We start from the raw sequence: 25,944 nt of genomic DNA, 5'->3' as shown, positions 1-25,944 counted from the left end.
AACAACTGTAACGTAACTGCTCACCAGTCATGTACATAACAACACTATGTTTTTGAAAGAAAAAATAGTTCAGTTACCGCACAGAACTACTGCAACTGGACTGGTTTCAGAGTATCTGACGAGGAACAAAGTTCTCACATACACAATAAAATAGGAAGAAATTACTTAAAGGAAATACTGTAATTCATTTAACATCTTCGATGAAAGCCAGAGCAGGTTTCATGTAGAGTTACTTCATAGTGGATGACTGCATGTCACCTTACATTTGCAATTCAGTGCCAAAACACACAAAATATTCTCGGAGGGAACAATGCTGTCTACGCGCAGATATATCTGTGTGTATGAGCGGTGGCAGAAGTACTTGCCCAGAAGTTATTTGCCTACTTCCTAAGTAGTCATCCATTCTCAAACTGACAGTTACATACCCTCATGGAGTCTTCATTGATTCAGACCCTGCAGAGAAGTATTTTTAACTTCAGTAATTTTGAAAGTAATGTTGATAAGATTCCATAGATCCAAAAATCCCATGTTAGGTGTTCATATCAACCAACAGGTGATGGCAGATATACATTTTTATTTGAAACCTTGAAGTTCTCTTTTAAAGTCAGTTATTCTGATTGCAACAGCTGACAGACTGAAGCAAGTAGTTAGGTGCTTTAAAAAATTAATGAATAAATAAATAATGAAAAACTTGAAAAACTACGTGTGAAAAACTTGAAAAACTACGTGTTGTTGACACACACACACACACACACACACACACACACACACACACACACACACACACAGAGAGAGAGAGAGAGAGAGAGAGAGAGAGAGAGAGAGAGAGAGAGAGAACAGAGGTAATAGACTGTATCTATGTTTTCTACTTCCCTGTATTTCATTATTACAATAATTTTGTTGCCGCTCTTGTTGCATGGTCATGGACAGAGCTTTTTGTGCAGTAATTACCAATGTTGTTTTTGATGTGTACAACTGACTGGCAAATGTATTCACATGGAGCATTTAAAATCCCAGTGTTTTGAACAGATCTTTACAATGAGCTCAACTAGTATTTTTGGTTATTATTCTTATGGCTCTTTTCTGGAGCTTGAAAATTGTGTTCATATTTTGTGTGTTTGTTCCCCAAAAAAGAATGCCATAGCTAAGAACTGAGTGTACATATGAGTAATATGTAACTAAAAGACACTGCATGTTATACACTGATGATAGGATTCTAAGGGCATAACATGCTGATGACATTCTGTTGCAGATACCTTTGTGTGTTCGCACCACTTCACCTGAGAATCAATATTCATTCCTAGAAATTTAGCATTTGTTACACAGTTTATAGAGGTGCCATCTACATTTAATTTAACATTTTCATTTTTCTTCTTCAAACTGAAATTCATGGCATTAGTTTTCTTTATGTTCAATGTCACTTTATTGCTTACTGACCAATCCTCCTTGAGCTTCTCTTGCTTTCTCTGCAAGTTCTTGTTTTCTCAGTGACTATAATATTGCTGTCATCAGCAAAGAGAATTTTTTCACCATGAGTAACACTACTGGGAAAGTCATTGATGTATATCAGGAATAGTATTGGTCCCAATGTGCTACCTCGCAGAACCCCTATATTATTGTATTTTGGTTCTGATAAGTGTTTTACGAAATTTTTAGATCTATTTGAAGTATGTGTTATTTCTACTCTTTGTACCCTATCTGCTAGGTATGATCAAAACCAGTCAACCTTCTTATTCCTAATGCTTCTAATTTATTTAATAGAATCTTGTGGTCGACTGTATCAAAGACCTTAGAAAGATCCAGAAATGTGCCTGTGACACACTCATCTTCATCAAGAGCATCAAGTACAACTTTTGTGAATTCTACTATGGCTGACTCCGTATTTTCACCACTTCGGAAACCAAACTATGATTTGCTAGAAAGAATGTATTTATTCACATAATTCATTAACCTGTCTTTCATAATTGCTTCTATTATTTTTGAGAGTGGTGACAGCAGGGAAATGGGCCGGTAATTTTCTATGTCTTCTGCCTTCCCTTTCTTAATCAAAAGTAGAACTCTTGCCTGTTTTAACTGCTCTGGAAATGTCCCTGATGTGAAGGATTCATTTATTATACTTGTTATCATTTATTATACTTGTTAAGGGGCCTTGTATAATCCCTATGCATTGTTTGAGTACACACATTGGTACTTCATCTAAGCCTACTGACTTTTTATTTTTTAGTTTTTGAACAGTTTTATTGACTTCATTCTCTGTGGTTGGAAGTAACATCATTGTATTTAGTGCAACATTATTTACAGGTGGTATATTTGTTTTGGAGAATATTTGCTGTAACTTCTCTAAAATACTTGAAAAATGCTCACTTAAATAGTTAAGTGTTGTGGATCATTTATTACCTTATCCCCTTCCTTAGCAGTATGTTATTCTGCATTTGTTTGCTCTACCCGTTTCCTTTTTTATAACATCCCAGGCTGCTTTGCTTTTATTCTCTGCAGTATATATTATTTTGTCATTAAATGACTTTTTTGCAGAAATCAGCATCTTCCTATAGATCTTTTTGTATCTATGGCAGAAATTTAAGAATTCTGGATCATTGTGAATCTTTCATGGAACTGAGGTGTTTAAGTGTTTGGGAGGACTTCTTAATACCCGATGTGCTTTTTGAGGTTTTCCCGGCACTGCATCTGCTTGATAGGTTCCTGGGAATTACACCGGATAATATTGTGAAAACTGCAATATATATTTCAGCGAGACAACTGCCCGCCATCTTCAGGTGCTGTTGTTATCCATCTGTTTTTGTGAGATGTTGATACAGACATGCATACTTTTGGAAATGCCTTTTCAAAGTTCAATTTAAACAATGTGAAGAGTTAAGAGAATTTCATATTTACATTGGTTTCCTTATACCCTTCATCCGAGTTTTGTCTTTCTATTTCTTTTGAAAAATCTTTTATTTTTATTTCTGACAGATGATGATTGTAGGCTTATGGTTTAGGGAATGATTTGATGTCTGATTTTACTGTTGTTAGTGGACAGAGATGGTCTGATAGTCCGAGATCTTTTACGGCTACATCACATTTTTCCGTCCATAACTGGCCACATGGTCAATTAATAACGCAGTCATTGTAGGAACCTTTATTGCACTATTGACCAATAGGGACGTGCCAAAATTCTGAAGGATATTTATGAAGGTGCTGCTGGATTCACTTATGATATTAGTGTTGATGTTAATGTCCCCACACAAAATTATGTTGACCATTGTATTTTAGACTTCGTCTAGAACTTCCCTTAATTTATTGAAAAAAGTGTCCACACTGCCACTGGGAGATCTATACATACCCAAAATGATTAATTTCTTGGTGATATCAAGCCCTGTTAATTAAATAGCTGATATTTCAAAGTGTTTGTCTTCACTTACTGTACTGAGGCCATGTCTTGATCTGAACTGTGTTACTTTTCTGATGTATGTGCATGATCCTTCGCCCCCCTTGAAGCAGTTCTGCAATAAGAGTTTGACCTTTCATACAGTGATAATACTACATGTAGGATTTCTGTGTCTCTACGCCAGTGCTCAGTAATACAAACAACTGTGCAGTTCAAAGATTGGAGCTCAACTTCTAATACCAGTATTTCATTTTTTACTAATTGCATGTTTTGATGGAGGACTGTTGAGTCTGTGAGATGTCCCCTGTTACTCTTTCCAATGGTTTGTTCTTCTTTCTGACATCTGGTATGTCCAAGGTACCCTTGTTTCCATGCCTAAAAGTAACACTCATTTCAAAATCAGACTCATACTATGAGTCTCATCCACAAAAAAAAGTAACATTTTCTGACTAAAGCAGTCTGTTTTTCTCAAGATATAAGCCTGTCTTTAGCAAATAAAAAGGTTGTGAGGAGATTCTGCGATTCATTTCTACTGTCTAAAAATCTAAATAACATTGTTTCCTGGTTGTTAAAATCAATATCCTCATATCTTCCATTCATTCACACATTGTGTTGACTAGACCCCACCGAGAATATTCAGGGATGTAGAATGAGTCAGGTTATAAACTAACAAAAGACTAGGTAAGTATAGAAACTTAATATGTATACTGTAACAGCCAACAATCACTATACTGCTTAATGCTATTCATATTCACAGTAGCTAAACATAATGGAGTAAATTGGGAGGACAGCTGCTACTGGTACTTTGAAAGAGCTATTGCCTCTTCAGCTTTACTACTTGGCTGCTGTTTATTTGCTACTAATAGCTTCGTTTTTATTTATTACAGAGGAATTTTTCAAAGAAAATATTTACCTATATGTGTAGAACTGTATTGTACTAATAGCACATTAATGCTAGTCATTCAGCTTTATAACACTGCTACTTGCCATTAAGGTAACAGAACTTTTCAGTCCCTGACAATAGGTCAACGGCAGCCAAGATTTCAGCTCACAAGCTGTGTCCCAGCACAAGTGCCAGAGTGCTCAGCTGTGCTGCACATGTCCCCTTCGCTGCCACGCCGACTGACTGCATGGAAGGGGAAGAGGAGAAAACTGCGAATGCACTGCATATTGTATTTGTATTTGACATTTCTCAACAACACGGATCACAAATAAAACAAATTTTCAGTATTTAATTATTTTTGGTGTACTGAAAGCATAATCTTTATCTGGTACACACTGTTGGCATCTGACAGACACAAACAATTGCACAGATTTTTGCAGTCAGATTGCCACGTAATCATGACTTGTTTAGTTTCATAATCCAGAAAATATCTTTCACACAAATATGTCAATCAAAATATTGTAGCACTTTTGCAACTTCATTATGGGGACGGGGAAGCTCTACCCCAGGAAAGTAATGTAGACATGCTGGAAAATTTTAACGTGAAAGGATTTGTCATTAAAATGAGAATTCCCTAGCAGATCAATCAGTTACATCTACAAATGCAGAGAGACACTTTCAACTGAAATGGCAAATGGTGTTGAAAACAGATATAAGACTCACAGCATTCTCAAAACCTTTACGGAACTACCCTTTTAATTCTTTCAAACCTACAATTAATTATTGAAACCTTGCGTTTTCTTCAGTACCAGTGCACTAAGGGAAATGGATTGTGTTTGTCAGAATGTGTCCCTTCTACAATTCAAGCTTCACTTTAAATGCATCCACATCAAATCAGAAACAATTTGTTTCTCACCTTGCTAAATGTGGGTTGTGTGCAGTCAGGTCCAGTTAAAACGCAAGGACTGCAATCCATTCCAGATGTTCTAATTTTCATATCTTCATTCCTTTTTCCTTCATAAATTCAATAACAGCAAGTTTTACATCTAAAAATAGTTGCCAGCTTGCCCGTTGACTTAACATATAAGTCTACATAACCCTCGTTCAGTTGCATCGAAAACTGTTGCAACTGATGATGGAATAATGCGTGAGATTTTAGAAATTTTACTGTTCATGTAACCAACATCTTCTGGTGCTAACTGGTCACTATTACTTATCTGAAAATTGCATAATGTGAGCCTCTGTATGATTAAAAACTTAAAACTGTTAGCGGTCAGCCACTTACAAGTGTCCATTAACTTCTTGTAATGCTTGACAATCACACATAAGTCGCAACTGCAATACCACAGCAAAAACAGAAAATGACTTCATTTAAACAATTTTAGGTGTGCTTAGCTATAATCTGAGCTGTGTCTGCGAAGGATGAGGACTGACCTTTGATTATAATGCTTGTGACATCAGCAAACATTACAGTTTTTCAAGCACCTTTCGAAGTCATTGGAAGATCATTTATGTAGTTTAGAAACACAAGTCGGCCTTTTGGTAATTAGCCTGTTATGTTCCCCCATCTGACAGACAATCTATTAATGGGACCCTCTGCTTTCTATTATGGAGGCAAGATTACATCCACGCAAGATGGACATCATTAATGCTATAACACTATTTTGCTATGTACAATTTTGTGTTTTACAAATGCTTTGGCAGGTCACAGAATATATCAATAGGATAATTTCTTTTAGTTCTACTAGTATCCTGTTTGTTAGACCTTGTCTTGCTTTCTCCGCAGAGAATCTGTACTAGAATTTTCCTTTATGGTGTGCTGTCCAGTTATTTCCATTTTATGCACAACATTTCAACAACTGATTCAGTCATGTTCTAGGCACCCAAACAAGATACTTCGGCACCAGACAACAAAATATTGTGCATAAAATGGATACAACAGCTTGACTGAACGTCCAGAGGCACACCCATTACTCACACTAAGAAAATTTGGCCAATCGTATAAGAATTTTCCTATTTTGTCTTAAATGGGTAAGTATTTCCAAGTTCTGTAAGGCTTTGATAAAATATAAAGTTATGTAAAGTAACTATTTTTGGCAATTACTTTTTGAACACAGTTATTAGATGCGTAGTCAAAGAAATTCACTTGAAAACTTAACTGGAAATCATTACTGCCAACTACAGCCTTTTCAGAAATATGATTACAGATGACGTGGGTTCCTGCATGCTAATGAACTGTGAGTGTGTGAGGTCACCTCCATGATAAATCAGTTCATTCTGCAGACTAAATTTAAGTTCAGCAAGTAAAAGCATTATAGAATTATTATTCAAAACTTTATCCCACACCCATCACAAATTAGCATACACTGAACTTGAAAGCAAGGTGAACAAGCTGTACTAAATACCATAAAATACATCACAAAATGCAGAAGCTTATTTGTAAATATTGCTAAATATATCAGCCTATGGCCATATTTTGGTAATTATAGACATATAAATTAGATAAAATGAAACACCGATAACAGAACCAGCAATGCATGGCAGATATTTATTAAATTTTGTGGTACATTCATTTCCTCATAACAAAAAAAATACTTAGGACCACAATGTCTTAAGAGGCATTGTTTATGAAATAACATAATGACGACGTATAAAAATGTGAAATATTGTGATTTGGCTTCAGATTATAAAAATAAACTTACTTAAATATAAAAAATACAAACTCAAAGTTTAGAAGTAAGTTCAGGTACAACTTTAAAGAGGTCAGCAACTAATCCGTAATCAGCCACTTGGAATATTGGAGCTTCCGGATCCTTATTTATAGCGACGATTGTTTTTGAATCCTTCATACCTGCTAAATGCTGGATGGCACCCGATATACCCACTGCTATGTACAGCTCCTGGAATTAAAAATTACATTTAGTTTGAACACAAACAAATTTATCAAGCAAATGAAAAATATAACTGATTGATTACAAGACTACATGGGGAGACTTACAGGGTGGATTGCTTATTTGTACAACTTAATAATTTAGTTATAAAAAAGACCATTTTGTGCTTTACACAAAGCAATGAGCAGTGGTAGACCGCTGTCATTCTTTGTAACTCCCTGTGTAAACTGCTAAGCATGGGTGGCTATTGGTGATACTCTGTGACAACTGAATTAACTTTAATTGCAGTCAAATTAGTTTTTTTAAAAATATTTTTATTTTATTTTATCCACAGCTTTAACCTAATGGTAGACCCTATGAGTCAGGAATATATACTCAAACTTGAAGAAGAGTGACAAATCACAAATCCCTTGTTCTGTAAATTGAAATAGTCTTGTCAAGTTCTGGCATAAATAATACATGCCACTATGAGGTGCAGCTGTTCTAAATTGCAGAGAGGGATCAATGTTTTAATGGTTTGCCAGTATAAACAAACATTTAATTCTGACACATTTTAGTTAATGTTTTCTGTTAGGAAAAAGGGATCAAGATTGCGATTTTCAAATTCAATAAGTCAATTAATATACTCACTGGTGCTACAATTTTTCCTGTTTGACCAACTTGTAGATCATTTGGAACAAATCCTGCATCAACAGCAGCTCGAGATGCACCTACTGCTGCATTGAGCTTGTCAGCAAGATCATACAGAAGCTTGAAGTTGTCTCCAGACTTCATACCTCGGCCTAAGAAATGTATTGTTTATGTCTTACACAGCCCATGTAGATAATATGGTAATGGGATCATCATACATAACTAAAAACTAGAGTGAAACCTAACAGAATAAGTTACAGCATTAGATGCAAAAATATACATATGCACTTACCGCCACTTACAACCACCTTGGCACTAGTGAGTTCTGGCCTGTCACTCTTGCTTAATTCTTGTCCAACGAACTGTACTAGGTCAGTTTTGTAGTCTCCTGCAGCAGCTTGTTCAGTAGAAGCACTGCCACCCTCAAGAGGTGCTGGTTCAAAATTCGTCCCCCTAATTGTGACGACTTTAACAGGATCCTTTGACTTCAATGTGAGGATAGCATTTCCTTAAAACAAAAAATTACAGTGATAATTAGAGACATGTTTTAAAAAATGGTCAAGTATGTCAAGGTTCATTCAAATCATCAGAATAACACTCGATTCATTCTCAAAGAAATACACACGACATTTCCAAAGCACACTCCTGGCTTGAAAATTTTGTGGGGGGTATTTCTTTTAATTGTGCTGGATTCAACTTCGTTCAAATTGTGGTAGAATCTGCTTTGAAATACTTTTAGTTTACAGCTAAAATCAAATGGTTCAAATGGCTCTGTGCACTATGCGACTTAACTTCTGAGGTCATCAGTTGCCTAGAACTTAGAACTAATTAAACCTAACTAACCTAAGGACATCACACACATCCATGCCTGAGGCAGGATTCGAACCTGCGACCGTAGCGGTCGCGCGGTTCCAGACTGAAGTGCCTAGAACCGCTCGGCCACACCGGCCAGCTTAGCTTATAGCCTGTCAGATAGTGATTTAAAATAGCTTATGTTGTTTTCTATACATTTGCAAAGTAGAATCCTTACTGCAATACCCAACATACGTGCGCGCTCCAATCTCATGAGCTCACCACCTATTCACTCAACCTTTTTATATTATGTTTTCAGGATTGAGTCTCACACACTATGAGAAATATAACTGGGATACTCCAAGCCAGCTTTTTGACTTAATTGTTTCAGCTGTTCGAGTTCTGCCACACAATGACAAAACATTAATTTTGAATGATCTGCTTGTTGGATACCAAAAAACCAAATTTTCTCCAGTCACATCAAGTAATTCTGAGACGCAGCAGACAGTCATCTCAGGTAGAAGGTAGCACAAACACCCTTGCTCACAAATCTAAGTTCGTCTACCAGTGTATTGCGCAGTTACTTCAGCAATATAACAAGTAACCTTTTTCACTGTACCATAGCTTAAATTGAACAGAAGTTACAAAACCACAACTTAACACACAGATACAAAATCGTATGTGATCTTACCTGCATATATTGTCCTTACGAAAGTGTCAGGTGCCTTCACATCAATGATATCTGTAATAGGCGACACATTAAGCTTTGCTGCAATGCGAGGAAGGACAGACTTGCCAAAAGCACTAGCACCAGCTACAATATGTGAAAAGTTGAACTGCTTCTGTGTTGCCAACACAAGTGGAGTCAGAGTTTCTGGGGTGAATCCCAGAAAAGCATCATTTTCTGCAAGGAGAATCTTCGACACCCCTGATGCTTTTGAAAGCTGTGCAGCAACCTGTGAAGAATTAATGTACTGTACACTGGTACACTCTTTGAAATCTTGAAGGTGGCATAGATAAAATACAGGGACCAAAGGGTTAACTACAACTTTTACAACTGGTACACTCTTTGAAATCTTGAAGGTGGCATAGATAAAATACAGGGACCAAAGGGTTAACTACAACTTTTACAGAAACCAGTAAACAGATGTGTGTCTAAGGACATAAACGGGAAGCAGTGGTTGATATTATGGCACAATCTGGCTAAAAGAAGGGATCGGGTGACAGGACATACATGAAGACATCAGGAAAGAGTCATTTTGCTATGGAGGGAAGTGTGGGAATGGAAGGGAGGAATGTAAAAATTGTAGAGGGAAATCAAGGCTTGAATACAGTGAGCACATTCAAATGGATGTGAGCTGCAGTAATTATGCAGAGGTGAAGAGAGTATTACGGTATAGACTAGTGTGGAAAGCTGCAACCCAGACTGAAAAACCAACAACACATTTCTTTAACATTAATCTAAGAAAACGTCACATTAAACTTTATTTTTTAAGTCTTGTGTTAGCCTTCATATCAATTTCATATTGCACTGTAAGCTTAGTGTCAAAAATAGCAGTGAAAGTTAAGTGACAAGAACTACAATAGTTTCATACTATCAAAACAAATTTGTAATTCATCCTCTTTTTTCAATATTTGTCAACAGTTAAATCAGTATCACATCTTTCTGGAGGTATCATGATTAGTACATGTCTTGTGACAACTACCCTTGAAATAATACACATTCACAACTTTTCATTTCACTCTAGAAAAGACAGTGGCTCAGTGGTACAATGTCTGAATACAGATCCAGAGGTCACAGGTTCAACTCGCAGTCGACATAAGTACTTTTATCTGTCATTTATCAACTCTTTCCCCCACTGGGAACCATTTGTATGAGAAGAATGCCTAGTTGTGCTGGGTTTCGAAATCCACATTAAACTGTAGATCTACTTATAAAGGGGCTGGATATGACGGTTCAGACATCTTAGGAAGGCAGTGGTATATTGTCTCCCAATAGCACAATGCCTAGAAAAGCACTGTGGTGTTCAAACTGACATTCAGGTTGATGGCCACTTTACTTACTTATAGAAAAGAATAATATGTGGACTGCATGACTGACTACAATGGAATCCAGAATGAATTTTCAGTTTGCCATGGAGTGTAAACAGATTTAAATCTTCCTGATAGATTAAAACTGTGTACTGGACTGAGACTGGGACCCCAACCTGAATCTTTGCCTTTCGTGGGCTAATGCTCTACCATCTGGGATATCCAGGCACAACTCCTTCACAACTTTATTTCAACCAGAACCTCCCACTTTCCAAACTTCACAGAAGTTAAGGCTGTGAGTGTGAGTCATGAATCATCAGTGGATAGCTAAGACACATTCATCGACAAAAGCCGAAAGTTCTGAGTGAGTCTTGGACCAATGCAGTTTTAATCTGCCGGGCAGTTTATATTAGAATCACATCCCTTCAATTATATTTAATTCACTGTCAATACCAAAGAGGTTATCTGATAACTGAAGTGTTAAGTGGAATGCCTGTAGTAAAGGAATTAAGATTACAAAGGCAGTAAAAACTGTAAACCACAAGCACGAAGACAGAAAAAAAAGATGCACGTCCTTAGTACAGTTAACAAAATTCCTATTTCACATGGAATCACCTAGTGACCATTACCCTCACAATGCAGATGTTCATATGAATATGTATGTGTAAGAAAAAAAGGTTAAAATAATTTTCCATGTTATTTTGATCAAAACTAGATTTAGGGGCCATTTTTAAATGTGGGTCACTTGCACAAACTGGCTTCTAGAGCCACAATAGTCACTACAACTTTCCTATTTGTTAATCAGTTTTGTTCATCTTGGTGTCATTGGAAAGAATGATAAAAGAATCAACTATAATATAAAATTATTAAAATGATGGAAATATGCATGTAAATAGTTACAAAACTGTAATGAAAGCTATTTTATTTTATTTATTTATTTGGCAAATTTCAAGAACTTTTCCACCAAAATCACAAGTTGCATCATCTTAGTTTTCAACCCTCCGTGTACCAGTGGTTTCTGTCTGAAACCACCCTTTTCAGGTACCAGTGCTTTTTATATGAAACCACTGATGTGGTGGCAAGATAGACAACAACTGAGGTACTCTATGAATGTAGTGCATTGTAGCAGTCAGTCACAGCATTCAAAGCAACAATCAGCAAGGAGCTTGTGTTGTGTGTTGGTAAGAGATTTTGATGTGTGTGATGTTTAGTGACCATACTGACTAGATCGTTGACAGCGAAAGCATACCCAATATTGTTGTTGTTGTTGTTGTTGTTGTTGATGTCTTCAGTCCTGAGACTGGTTTGATGCAGCTCTCCATGCTAATCTATCCTGTGCAAGCTCTTTCATCTCCCAATACCTACTGCAACCTACATCCTTCTGAATCTGCTTAGTATATTCATCTCTTTGTCTCACTCTACGATTTTTACCCCCCATGCTGCCCTCCAATGCTAAATTTGTGATCCCTTGATGCCTCAGGACATCTCCTACCAACCGATCCCTTCTTCTAGTCAAGTTGGGCCACAAACTTCTCTTCTCCCCAATCCTATTCAATACCTCCTCATTAGTTACGTGATCTACCCACCTAATCTTCAACATTCTTCTGTAGCACCACATTTCGAAAGCTTCTATTCTCTTCTTGTCCAAACTATTTATTGTCCATGTTTCACTTCCATACATGGCTACACTCCATACAAATACTTTCAGAAACGACTTCCTCACACTCAAATCTATACTCGATGTTAACAAATTTCTCTTCTTCAGAAACGCTTTCCTTGCCATTGCCAGTCTACATTTTATATCCTCTCTACTTCGACCATCATCAGTTATTTTGCTCCCCAAATAGCAAAACTCCTTCACTACTTTAAGTGTCTCATTTCCTAATCTAATTCCCTCAGCATCACCCGACTTAGTTCGACTACATTCCATTATCCTCGTTTTGCTTTTGTTGATGTTCATCTTATATCCTCCTTTCAAGACACTGTCCATTCCGTTCAACTGCTCTTCCAAGTCCTTTGCTGTCTCTGACAGAATTACAATGTCATCGGTGAACCTCAAAGTATTTATTTCTTCTCCATGGATTTTAATACCTACTCCCAATTTTTCTTTTGTTTCCTTCACTGCTTGCTCAATATACAGATTGAATAACATTGGGGAGGGGCTACAACCCTGTCTCACTCCCTTCCCAACCACTGCTTCCCTTTCATGCCCCTCGACTCTTACAACTGCCATTTGGTTTCTGTACAAATTGTAAATAGCCTTCCGTTCCCTGTATTTTACCCCTGCCACCTTCAGAATTTGAAAGAGAGTATTCCAATCACCATTGTCAAAAGCTTTCTCCAAGTCTACAAATGCTAGAAACGTAGTTTTGCCTTTCCTTAATCTTTCCTCTAAGATAAGTTGTAAGGTCAGTATTGCCTCACGTGTTCCAACATTTCTACAGAATCCAAACTGATCTTCCCCCAGGTCGGCTTCTACCAGTTTTTCCATTCATCTGTAAATAATTCGCGTTAGTATTTTGCAGCTGTGGCTTATTAAACTGATAGTTTGGTAATTTTCACATCTGTCAACACCTGCTTTCTTTGGGATTGGAATTATTATATTCTTCTTGAAGTCTGAGGGTATTTCGCCTGTCTCGTACATCTTGCTCACCAGATGGTAGAGTTTTGTCAGGACTGGCTCTCCCAAGGCCGTCAGTAGTTCTAATGGAATGTTGTCTACTCCCGGGGCCTTGTTTTGACTCAGGTCTTTCAGTGCTCTGTCAAACTCTTCACGCAGTATCGTATCTCCCATTTAATCTTCATCTACATCCTCTTCCATTTCCATAATATTGTCCTCAATGACATCGCCCTTGTATAGACCCTCTATATACTCCTTCCACCTTTCTGCTTTCCCCTCTTTGCTTAGAACTGGGTTTCCATCTGAGCTCTTGATATTCGTACAAGTGGCTCTCTTTTCTCCTACTTGATCCTCTGCTGCCTTCACTACTTCATCCCTCAGAGCTACCCATTCGTCTTCTACTGTATTTCTTTCCCTCATTCCTGTCAATTGTTCCCTTATGCTCTCCCTGAAACCCTGTACAACCTCTGGTTTAGTCAGTTTATCCAGATCCCATCTCCTTAAATTCCCACCTTTTTGCAATTTCTTCAGTTTTAATCTACAGTTCATAACCAATAGACTGTGGTCAGAGTCCACATCTGCCCCTGGAAATGTCCTACAATTTAAAACCTGGTTCCTAAATCTCTGTCTTACCATTATATAATCTATCTGATACCTTTTAGTATCTACAGGATTCCTCCATGTATGCAACCTTCTTTTATGATTCTTGAACCAAGTGTTAGCTATGATTAAGTTATGCTCTGTGCAAAATTCTACCAGACGGCTTCCTCTTTCATTTCTTAGCCCCAGTCCATATTCACCTACTATGCTTCCTTCTCTCCCTTTTCCTACTGTCGAATTCCCGTCACCCATGACTATTAAATTTTCGTCTCCCTTCACTACCTGAATAATTTCTTTTATCTCATCATACATTTCTTCAATTTCTTCGTCATCTGCAGAGCAAGTTGGCATATAAACTTGTACTACTGTAGTAGGCCTGGGCTTCGTGTCTATCTTGGCCACTATAATACATTCACTATGCTGTTTGTAGTAGCTTACCCGCACTCCTATTTTCTATTCATTATTAAACCTACTCCTGCATTACCCCTATTTGACTTTGTATTTATAACCTTGTATTCACCTGACCAGAAGTCTTGTTCCTCCTGCCACCGAACTTCACTAATTCCCACTATATCTAACTTTAACCTATCCATTTCCCTTTTTAAATTTTCTAACCTACCTGCCCAGTTAAGGGATCTGACATTCCATGCTCCGATCCATAGAATGCCAGTTTTCTTTCTCCTGATAACGACATCCTCCTGAGTAGTCCCCGCCCGGAGATCCAAATGGGGGACTATTTTACCTCCGGAATATTTTACCCAAGAGGACGCCATCATCATTTAACCATACAGTAACACTGCACGCCCTTGGGAAAAAATTACGGCTGTAGTTTCCCCTTGCTTTCAGCCGTTTGCAGCACCACAACAGCAAGGCCGTTTTGGTTAGTGTTACAAGGCCAGATCAGTCACTCATCCAGACTGATGCCCCTGCAACTACTGAAAAGGCTGCTGCCCCTCTTCAGGAACCACGTTTGTCTGGCCTCTCAACAGATACCCCTCCGTTGTGGTTGCACTAACGGTACGGCTATCTGTATCATTGAGGCACGCAAGCCTCCCCACCAACAGCAAGGTCCATGGTTCATGGGGGGAGTATCCAACATTATTGTAGTGTAAATTTGAGTTGGTGCTGTTGCTGTTATGAGTGGTTTTGAAACAGTTTGTACTTTTGATATATATTTGTTCCTTTTTGGCCCCTGTCTGTTATTCATGGGTATAATTTGTTTCAGGCATAGGAGTTCATAGAAGTTTCAGGATGTCAGGTTGTGTCTACAAAAAACGCAAAACTGCTTTCAGATATATCTCATGAACTGATGGTTGGTAGAAAATTTTATCCCCAAGTGGTTACAAAGTGAAACAACTTTAAACAATTGATTATTTACTTTTTGCCAATTTATTCTTGTATTCATTGCTTGCTGTGAAAATGAAAGTCAATTTTGTGAAAATTTAAAATTTTTTCATGTTCTTGGGGATTAAGGGATTAATTCACATAATGCCTATTACAACACTTTTCAACACAAATCAGAACCCAGTTCTTTTCATTTCGAGCTAGCAGCACACCCAAACACCACACGCCATGCGCAGAGTGTCACTGGAGGACTGTCTTGATTTTGTGCTTTCGGCATTCTTGCCGGGCTCCCAGGCTCTTTCAGTGCCTCTTCTGACTAGTAAGTTAGTCAGAAGTAAACAGTATTAGCTGGAAACAGAAGTGTGACTGCTGTGAACTGGCAACAGCTTTATGATTGTTCTTACTCTGAGCATGTTACAGGGAGATTTCTGCTATGTCAAATATAAATCTTATTTGTTCCTAAACATTAGTAATACAGATAACATAAAATTGTCATTAACTCTTTCATCCCTTTTCTGCACAATACACACACTCAATTTAGAAATAATTATGGAAACCAAATGTTCTATAGTCCCCCTCATCCAGAAGAAAAGTAGCAGCAGCAGCAAAACGATTTGGTTTAATAGACATGTCAAGTATGAATGAAGCTTATACTGAATCACTGAAGTTGAGAATTAAAGTTGAGAATTTCCTGTTAGAATATTGACAATGTTAGAATAGCCTACTGACAATGTGTGTGTTGTTCTCATCAAAGGCTCTAATTTGGAATATTTGTGATGACATACAAATGATTTTCTGCGATCCTTTTAATAAGCAATGTAAAGAAGATGTTAAGAAATGTTTAAAATTAAATTCTTTACCCATGGCAAGCAAATACAAATGACTGAGTTATCTCGGGTACAAAGCTTTGGGCAGCATTGTCATAATCCCATCCTATCTCTTACACATACAGCTTGCCAAGGATGGATGAATGTGAAGTTGATGATCCAGAATATACAGCAGACTGGTCTACAGTCTTTGAGAAACTTATGAAAGTTGTGAATTACTTGGAATTTCTTCACCATTAAAAATTAACTAAAGAACGCAAGACAGGCACTCAAAATGCACTCAATCCATGTCTTTTATCTTAGCATTAAAATTCCAGCAAACAGCTTCCGAAGTGCTACCTGTTCCAGTGGAAAATGTGTGAACAACATGGCAGTGCTAAATGATTAACACTAACTTGATGGAGAAAAGAAAAGTCTAAAGATTTTTGTAACACTACAGAGTACATGATAAAGAAGTCTAGGGTATAACAAAAGTAATGTGGTATTTGGTCAAAAAGGAAACTAGAAAGTGGGAAACAGAATAGGTAATGATGTGGAAACACTTGTTCAGACTTTTTACTATTATGATGACGTACACTGAATTTCTGCAAGTAAAAAAATTGTTTACGTGTGTCTTCAGGGACTGGCAAAACAGTATAATGGAGCTAGAATCCTTACAAAATTCTGAAAATGTTATTCAAGCAATTGACCAAAACTGATCAACCTTCATGGAATGCAATGAAAATAATCTAACTTTAGTACCTCGTCTTAAGATGAAAAAATTAAATATGAGAGACTTCACACAATGTCATTAAATACTGAAATCTCCAAATTGTGAATTAAAATCAAGCATGGAATTTTACATCAGCTGTAGAACACGCAAATAAAAATCTGTACCAGCACAAATTTTCATTTGCTCTGAAATATTCTACAGCTGACACAGAACCATAATACAAGTTTTTGAGTTCATTCTCAGTTTAATGTGGCTGTTGATTGTTAAAGCAGTGTCTCAGACACTGCAATGCAGTACTTTATCCTTCTGTCAAGTACTACAAAACACAGGGCTATGTTAAGTCAACATCATTGTCTTGCATAGATTCCCATGCAACTGCACTCACCTGAATACTGGAGCAAGTAACACACATCAAACATGTCGTTTACTTAAGTGATGGCAGTTAGGCACAATATAAAAACTTCAACAACCTTGCAAATTTGTGCCATCATAAGCAACATTATGGGATAACAGCATAATGGAATTTTGCCTCTAGTCATAGCAAAAATGCACATAAGAGATGGTGGGACTCAAACATTTAGTCACAAGAACAAGTTTACAGAATCCACATGATGATTTCATTTCATGTCCAAAGATCTGTTTATATTCATCACGGGAAATACAAAATTTTACATTGTAACAGAGGAGATAAAATTCACAAATATATTACAAAAATAATATGAAACTGGTTCTACCATTACTGGGATCAGATGTAATCACTTCTTCAAACCACTGAATGACAGCAGGTTGCAGATAATGTGTGTATCATCATCATCATCATCATCATCATCATCATCAGTTCATACACGTCCATCAAGCAAGGCCTCTTTCTGCCATTATCAAGAAAGAAATGTTTGTTGCAGCCACATATGATAATCAATGGTGGCATGCAAAAATTTTGGAGATCAGTGAAGAAGAAAAGCAAAGGTAAAATTAATGAGCACAGTTTACTCATGGCCACTTCATGCCAAAGTTTGGTGACTCCCCTATGATCCTATTTTAATAGTTTTGCACTCTCTTAGTGCAAGCTCAAGTCACAGATACACTTTAGGATCAGACAGTATTTTCCATTGATATCTTGTTGAAGAGGGTGAACACTTTTTAAAATGTTATAGATCTATTTAATATGAATTGAAGATCATTTGTTGACATTAGCTAAGAGTAAAAATGGAGCAAATATAGTTTCATTTATGTTCTTTCTGTTTAAAAACACTAACCGGCACAAACACAATTGTGATTTTTTTATGTTGATAAGTATGATGGCTAGTATTACGCGAAACAAAATTAAGATGGTGAAACCTGTGATTTTGGTGACAAAAAAATCCTGAAATTTACAAAAAATCTTTAGAAATGTCTCATTACAGATCTGTATGCACAATTCCAGCATTTTAATAATTTTATATCATAACTGCTTCTTTTATCTTTCCACTGACACAAAGTTGACTCAAATGTACTTGTATGTAAAAAAGTTACAAGGTTACAAACTATTAACACACCTTTCCAGCAACACTAATCTGTGAAAATGTGCATAATTTCAAAATTATGCATCAACAACAGCTTTGATCCAAAATTTGGGAAAAGATATTTTAAACTTTTTTCGTATGTTCCAGTATTTTCATATAACAATTTTTCACAAACATTTGTGACATGAGGGTGATACGTATTCTTTAATTTGGGGAACTTTAGAACACATGAGCCAAAAATGACATTTACAGGATCATGGTACCAAAATGTTCAGTTTGCTCAGTTTTAGCACTAAACTTTTTCAAGTTCCTGTAAGTTAATGTGATAAAAAGGAAGTAGCTAAATTACCGAAATTTATTCTGATGTAACTTATGATAGTGGCAGTGATTACTTATGTACTTTTATTCAAAATTAAATTTATCCAAGTTACAACTTTAACTGCTTCTAAATGAAATGAAACGAGTGTATGGCATTGTTGGCTGGGAGGCCCCATTCGGGGAGTTTGACTGCCAACTGCCAGTCTTATTTCAGACGACGCCACAGTGGGCAACTTGGCACCAGTGATGAGGGTGAAAGGATGATGAGGACAACACAACACGCAGTCCCCGAGCGGAGAAAATCTCCAACCCGGCCAGGAATCTAATCCGGGCACACTTTCGTGGCAGGCGAGCATGTTACCACCCAGCTAAACAGGCGGAAACTGCTTCTAAATAAAAGTAGATGTCACAGTCTGTTGACAAATTATTGACTCTGCAAAACTTACACAACATGAGCAACACAAACAAAGTATACACCTATGTAACCAAGTTATGTTATTCATTTGCATAAAAATCTATTTCATATACTAACCGGGGCACATTTTGTTCCAGCTACAAGAACTGAAATATCTCCACCAATCTTTTTTGCTGCACTTATGGCATTCTGTGTTATTGGTATCAACTTTTCATTGTTGTGCTCAGCTAGCACCAAAGTGCTCTGTAGCCTCTTCAGATGATTAGAAAGCTGCAAGCAAGGAAAGGAATAACAAATTGCAGTATAACACACTTACTATAGAAATATACATGTGCTTGCTGTCCACACTTCTGAAGCAGACAACTTACAGTATTAAAAATTATTATAAAGACACAAAAAAGAAGCATTAAATTTCAGCATTAGTCTACCCACATTGCGTTCCTTTAAAAAGGCAATCCATTTGGTATAATATAGATTTAATTAAAGTAACATTATCAAGTAAATTTTAACATGAAATACTATATAATATAGGGCATACCATTTAATGAAAGTTTTAAATATTACATTATGTTACAAATTGTTAACTTTCAAATCTGTCAGGATGCAATATATTGTGTCATTTTACAGTTTTCCTGTACAAATTGGGGTAAAAGAGCGCTTACCAGTGTTCATGGATTTTCCATTGTGTGCTGGTAACAGTTCGCATTAAGAATGGTTGGGAAATGAACGTGGCAAATTACGAGCTGGATATGAGCAGCCAGTCTCATTGCTCAGTCATCATTTCCTAAGCTTTGTAAATAATTTTTTTAAAGGTAAGCTAATAAGTTGTACCCTAAACACCATATTAGAAATTTTGATATATTCACAAAAAAACACTGAAATATTTGTGACGACCAGGATTATACAGCTTAGTGATTCTCAGTGGCTATATTATGCAATCACCCAAATGGCTATGGCCAAGGTTAATAAACTGCTAGCAGCAGCATGCAACGGGAAAGCTGCAGACACCAAGTGCACTTTAACCCAAAACAGAACATACAACCAAATACAGGGTTCTGATCATAAAGAAATAAGTTGTCCTTTCGTATTTTAATTATTCTCTTTTAGTAATGTTCAACTAGTAATTGAAAATCTTGTGCATCCCGTAATTTGAAGACCGAGGACACAAATGTTGTAAACAGGGTGATTGCACGTTATACCCTGTGTGTGTGTGTGTGTGTGTGTGTGTGTGTGTGTGTGTGAGCGCGCACGCGCGCATGCGCAGCAGTCTTAGCCTTTTAGTTACATACTATTGGTAACACACTCAGTTCTTACTGACTGATGTGTTCCCAGGGTAACAAATACACAAAATATGAACACTGTTTTCAACTAACAGAAAAAGACAATAGTAACAGTAAGCAGGCCCATTGTGAAGATTTGTTTAAAAAGCAAACATCGCATCCTCGACAATAAGAGCAGCAGTAGAGATCCGCAAAACTAAGGCTCATTACCCTTAACATTCATCTGTTACAAAACATTAGAACATTTTAAGAGCTAATGTATAAAAAGGTCTCTGTAACAGAACAAATTACACCATCATGGATTCCAAAGGCAATAGTCATGCAAAACTGAACTCATACTTCTCGGAAGGCATCCTGCACACCACGAATCAGAGCAAGTAGACTTTCACGAGGCATTTGATTAACACACCAATGCTTATTAGTGACAGTAAGGTCATATCACGTGTCAAATGAAATGTGTAACAATTTATCATTTCAAGTTAAGATGGATACAGCATACGATCTTCGATGGTTAGCCATCTTACCACACATAGAACTAATTTCAATGTGTCCCAGAAAAGTGTGTTAGACCCTTTTACTTCTACTTCTACAGCAATACATTGCAAACCACTGAAATACAAGGCAGTGGGTACTTTCGAATGTACCAGTTATTAGGGCTTCTTTACATTTTATTTACATACATAGCACAGTAAGAACAACTATTTAAATGCCTCTGTGCATGGTGTAATTAATCTGATTTTGTGCACAGAATCCCTATGGAAATGACAAGCAGAGGATTACAGTATCCATCATGTTTCTGTTTAAGTTGTGTATTATTGATCTTGCAGACTTTATATAGTAAAATCTGCACCTATCCTCACTGCAAATGGTTCCCTCTTCATCCTATGCTATCGTCTTAGTGACCTAACTATCCTTTAGACCATCCCCAAGCTATCCCTCTCTCCTCCCCAAGCAAGGAACTGTTACTGTCAGGAAATTTGATGTGTATCACTTTCGGACTTCAGGGATACTAATCACTTGTGATGTTGGGCACCCAAAACAACAGTCAAGTGGAAGTGGTGCAATGTATGTAACATATGATATTAATAAAAATAATGTATTATACAGAAAATGTGGAAATTTATCTTACCTCTTTGGAATGTCAATACAGTTTAATGAATATGGAGTTTGATAACTGTTGCTATGCTCTGTTAATACAAGTACATGCAGCTGTCTGAGTCAATACCAGACACTTAGTTAAAAAGTCATATTCATAACGGAGACCTAAATCTCTTCATTCGTATATTTGCACATTGTACAGTAGACCTACACAGTCTGGTATCTATTACTTTTCGGTCTGCTGCTATAATAGATGACTGGAAATATGAAGAACTCGGAAGACTAGTGTTTAATATGCCATTCATGACCAAAAATGACAAGTGTGGAGTAGGTAGGCAGACATGGCCCACCACTGTCCTACAATTACGGCAAGTGATTTGGTGACACTTATTCCAGGTGGCTATGAGGAGGATTTTAATCCCATATTTCCCGAAAACGAGTCCTGTGTCTTAACAACACCCACCACTACAGTGGGTGTTAAATTTGTTTAAGTAAATAATTTAAAATGTGCCGTACTACAGTTGTTTGGGAACATACAAGTAACAGCATTTCGTATTCCTTACGGAAATACCGATTCGGAAAATTTTTCTACTAGTGAAATTGCAATTTCAGGATTAATGTCTGTGGCGATGTAAATAAATTTAGGATTATATAATGGCACACCAGCGTAGCGTATGGAATCGTTTCAGCAGAAGTACCTCGTGATATTTGGCTGCGCTTTTACTTGACAAAATGGGAGTGACCGTTTGATAAACGGTACACTCCGATAGCCACAAAGATGTGGGAGGCGCAAAATTGTTGACAGCAGGAACGAAGAGGGGTGTTGAACAATGTAGAAGGGCTGTAGTAACTATATCACCAGGTAAACACAGCTGTTAAACGGCAGACAAGCCTTTTCAATATATGGTCGGGCATCGTATTAAATGTATGAAAGTATACTAAAACGGAAGCTACCTGCAATGCTAGTCCCCTGCTGTTAGATGCGAACATTTTAGTCCGAACTTAGACTCCACATCACACACACAGACTTCGACCCCAGATTTTCGCCTGGTCCATAGATGGAGTCAAAGGGCAATTGCTCCACTAGTAGCAAAACACGAGGCAACTTAACGAAATCAAATCGTCAAGTATTTATTACAATATTTCCGAAATGAAAATACCTATTAATGTTCAAGTGACAAACAAACTGAATAATTTTCACTTTGGTTGTTTACTACGTTATCCCTAGAAAACTTGAAGCTTTTCGGTTACGTAAATAACGGTTGGTAATGCCGGAGACACCTGTTATGTGAGATAGTTGAGCGAGTTGTCAGACGACCTGCATTGGTAAAAAAAAAAAGAGTATGTCAGTGGCTTTTCGTTAGGTAACCAGTTGACCACGGATCCTTCTGTGTCTGTGCCCAATTTTGTTCTCGTCACATAGATCAATGGCGGGCAATCCAGTAGCGTACCTCACTCGTAGGGAAATATTCAGCGCTTGTCACAGATTACACAGGTAAAATTCTCCGCAGCGAGCGCGCTGTTTAAAGTGTTCGCTTTAAATTCTCTGCTTATCATTCCTACTGAAATTTGAATTTTTTTTACAGTCCACAGCTTACAGATGAAGAAAACCGTGTAACATACGGGAAATGCAACAACTTTCACGGGCATGGCCACAATTATGTCGGTAAGTATAGGGTAAAGCACAAGAAAACACATACTGCAGTGTATGGAAATGACCACCTGCACAAACTCCAAGTCTCCCAGATTGTTGAATGTTAAGTTGCTCTAGCGACTGAACAAAGTAACTGGGTTTTCTAAGCACTCCATCCATCAGTGTGTGAACTAGTAAGGTCACCGGGAAGGAAGAGGGGACTTGCACACTGGATGTGATTGAAAACTAGTGCCTTTACCAACGTAAACAAACAAACAAAAAACTTCAATTGCCATTTAGTCCCTACAGAAACTTGAGTAATTATTTTGTCACTGGCCCTATGCTCTTATTGCTACATGTAAGGGACCTAACTTAATCAAAACTATGGGAGGAATTACATCTTTTTTCATGTGACAGAAGTGGCTGTGGAATGGAAGACGGCACACTCCTACGCAGAGAGCTATGTTACATTGCACAGACACTGCTGTCAAGAATCAGTTTATCAACATTGTGTTTGTCAAGAAAGAATGGCCACATATAAAGTGACTCAATTCATTTCCAAAATTTTCCCAATTTGTTTGTACTCAGGTCACTTAATATGATAGACACATTTAATCCTCTCTCTCTCTCTCTCTCTCTCTCTCTCTCTCTCTCTCTCTCTCTCTCAATTCTTCATGTAAAGTCATTGCTGCATCTTCATCTACACACTGCCAAATCACTGTGAGGTGCATTTCTTCTTGTTCCACTCACTCACGGAGTGTGGGAAGAATGGTTGCCTCTATGCATTCAGTAATTATTCTAATCTCATCTTCACAGTCCCTATGTGAGTGACACGTAGGGGGTTGTAGTATTTTCCTAGGGTAATCATTCATGGCCAGTTCTTGAAGCTTTGTTAATAGACTTTCTCGGGATAGTTTATGTCTGTCTTCAAGAGTCTTCCAGTTCAGTTCCTTCAGTATCTCTGTGACACTCTCCCATGGATTAAACAAACCTGTGACCATTTGTGCTGCTCTTCTCTGTATACATTCCATATTTCCTGCCAAGTTTATTTGGTACAGGTCCCACACACTTAAGCGTATTCTAGAACAGATTGCATGAGTGATTTGTAAGCATTTTCTTTTGTAGACTGATTGCACTTCCCTAGTATTCTACCAATAAACCAATGTCTACCACCTGCGTTACCCATGACTTAACCTCTGTGATAATTCCATTTCATATCCCTACAAAGTGTTATACTTAGGTATTTGTATTAGTTGGTTGATTTCAACAGTAACTCATCGATATTGTAGTCTTAGGTTACTATGTTTTTTCTTTCATTTTGTGAAGTGCAATATTTTACATTTCTGAACATGTAGAGCAAGTTCCCAATTTCTGAACCACACTGAAATCTTATCAAGATGTGACAGTACTTCATTACAATTAATGCCATGTCCGCCCCTGGTAGCTGAGTGGTCAGCGCAACGGAATGTCATACATAATGGCCCGGGTTCGATTCCCGGCTGGGTCAGCGGTTTTCTCTGCTCAGGGACTGGGTGTTGTGTTGTCCTTATCATCATCATTTCATCCCCATCGACACGCAAGTTCCCGAAGTGGTGTCAACTCGAAAGACTTGCACCGGGCAAATGGTCTACCCGACGGGAGGCCCTAGCCACGTGGCATTTCCATTTCCATTAATGCCATCATCTGCAGAAAGCCTGATTTTACTATTAATATTGTCTGCAAGGACATTAATATACAACATGAACAGCAAGGGTCCCAACACACTTCCTTGGGGCATGCCCAAGGGTACATCTACGTCTGACAATGACTCTCCAACCAAGCTAACATGTTGCATCCTCCCTGTCTAAAATTCTTAATCCAGTCACAAATTTCACTTGGTACCCCATATTATGGTACTTCTGTCAATAAGCTGTGTAGTACTGAGTCAAATGCTTTATGGAAATCAAGAAATACAGCAGCTATCTGATTGTCTTGATCCAAAACTTTCAGTAAGACAAGTGAGAAAAGTGCAAGTTGGGTTTCACATGATCAGTGTTTTGGAAAACCATGCTGGCTGGCATTGAGGAGGTCAATCTGTTCAAGATACCTCATTATGTTTGAGCACAGAATATATTCTGAGTCTACAAAAAATTAATATCAGGGATACTGGACGGTAGTTTTGTGCATCGCTTCTACTAACCTTCTTGTAGATGGGTGTGGCCTGTGGCTTTTTCTGAGAACTGAGCATCAGTTTTGTTCGAGAGACCTACCTAATAGTTAGAAGATGAACTAACACAGCTTCAAATTCAGTATAGAATCTGACAGGGATTCCTTTGGGCCCTGGAGTTTTGTTCAATTTTAACAATTTCAGCTATTTCTCAACACCACTCACACTAATAGTTATTTCATTAATCTTTTCAGTGGTGCAAGTATTGAACTGCGGAAATTCTCCCAGGTTTTCCTTTGTAAAGGAACATTTGAAAACAGAGTTAAGTATTTCAGCTTTTGCTTTACTATTCTTAATTTTGGTTTCTGTTTCCTTCACTAGGTACTGACACCTGGTGCCACTAACAATCTTTACATACAACCAGAATTTCTTTGAGTTCTGTGAAAGCTCACTTGACAATATTCTGCTGCAGTAGTTATTGAAGGCATCACACACTGTTCACTTGACAGCCAGACATGTTCATTCAGCATCTCTCTATTTATAGCCCAACACTTTGCTTCACACCTATTATGCAGTAATCCCTGTTTCTTTAGAAGTTTCTTTACAGTGACTGTATACCACGGAGGTTATCTCCCATTATGAACTGTTCTATTGGGTACATATCTATTCAGTGCATGGTCAACTATTCTTTTAAACTTGAAACGGAGTTCATCTACATACTCCTGCCCCACGCTGAGAGTTTCAAGTTCCTAAGTGAGATACGACACTACTGATTTTTTTTATCTAGTTTACTGAAAATATATATATCCTTGTTTTAGTTTCCTGGCGCTCCATGCT

The 25,944-nt window shown here is 37.5% G+C and overlaps 2 protein-coding genes across 2 annotated transcripts in view; one reads left to right on the top strand and one right to left on the bottom strand.

Annotated features, from left to right (window-relative positions):
- Window positions 1-6,787: 6,787 nt before the first annotated feature.
- Window positions 6,788-22,440, bottom strand: LOC124798474 (electron transfer flavoprotein subunit alpha, mitochondrial). The gene is made up of 6 exons (XM_047261905.1): window positions 22,283-22,440; window positions 19,068-19,220; window positions 9,273-9,537; window positions 8,082-8,297; window positions 7,790-7,941; window positions 6,788-7,168 (listed from the first exon to the last, which is right to left on the bottom strand). The coding sequence occupies exons 1-6, from the start codon at window positions 22,316-22,318 to the stop codon at window positions 6,992-6,994; spliced, it is 999 nt and encodes a 332-aa protein (XP_047117861.1). The 5' UTR covers window positions 22,319-22,440; the 3' UTR covers window positions 6,788-6,991.
- A 181-nt stretch (window positions 22,441-22,621) lies between these two features.
- LOC124798475 (6-pyruvoyl tetrahydrobiopterin synthase) overlaps window positions 22,622-25,944 on the top strand; it is a 36,020-nt gene continuing 32,697 nt past the window's right edge. Inside the window, exons 1-2 of the mRNA XM_047261906.1 lie at window positions 22,622-22,823; window positions 22,915-22,994. Of these exons, the coding sequence (XP_047117862.1) occupies window positions 22,756-22,823; window positions 22,915-22,994 (148 nt within the window). The 5' untranslated portion in view covers window positions 22,622-22,755. The remainder of the gene's footprint in view (window positions 22,824-22,914; window positions 22,995-25,944) is intronic.

The sequence above is a fragment of the Schistocerca piceifrons genome, chromosome 5 (genome assembly GCF_021461385.2).
Source record: "Schistocerca piceifrons isolate TAMUIC-IGC-003096 chromosome 5, iqSchPice1.1, whole genome shotgun sequence".
NCBI lineage: Eukaryota > Metazoa > Arthropoda > Insecta > Orthoptera > Acrididae > Schistocerca > Schistocerca piceifrons.
This window is presented reverse-complemented; position numbering and strand designations above follow the sequence as displayed.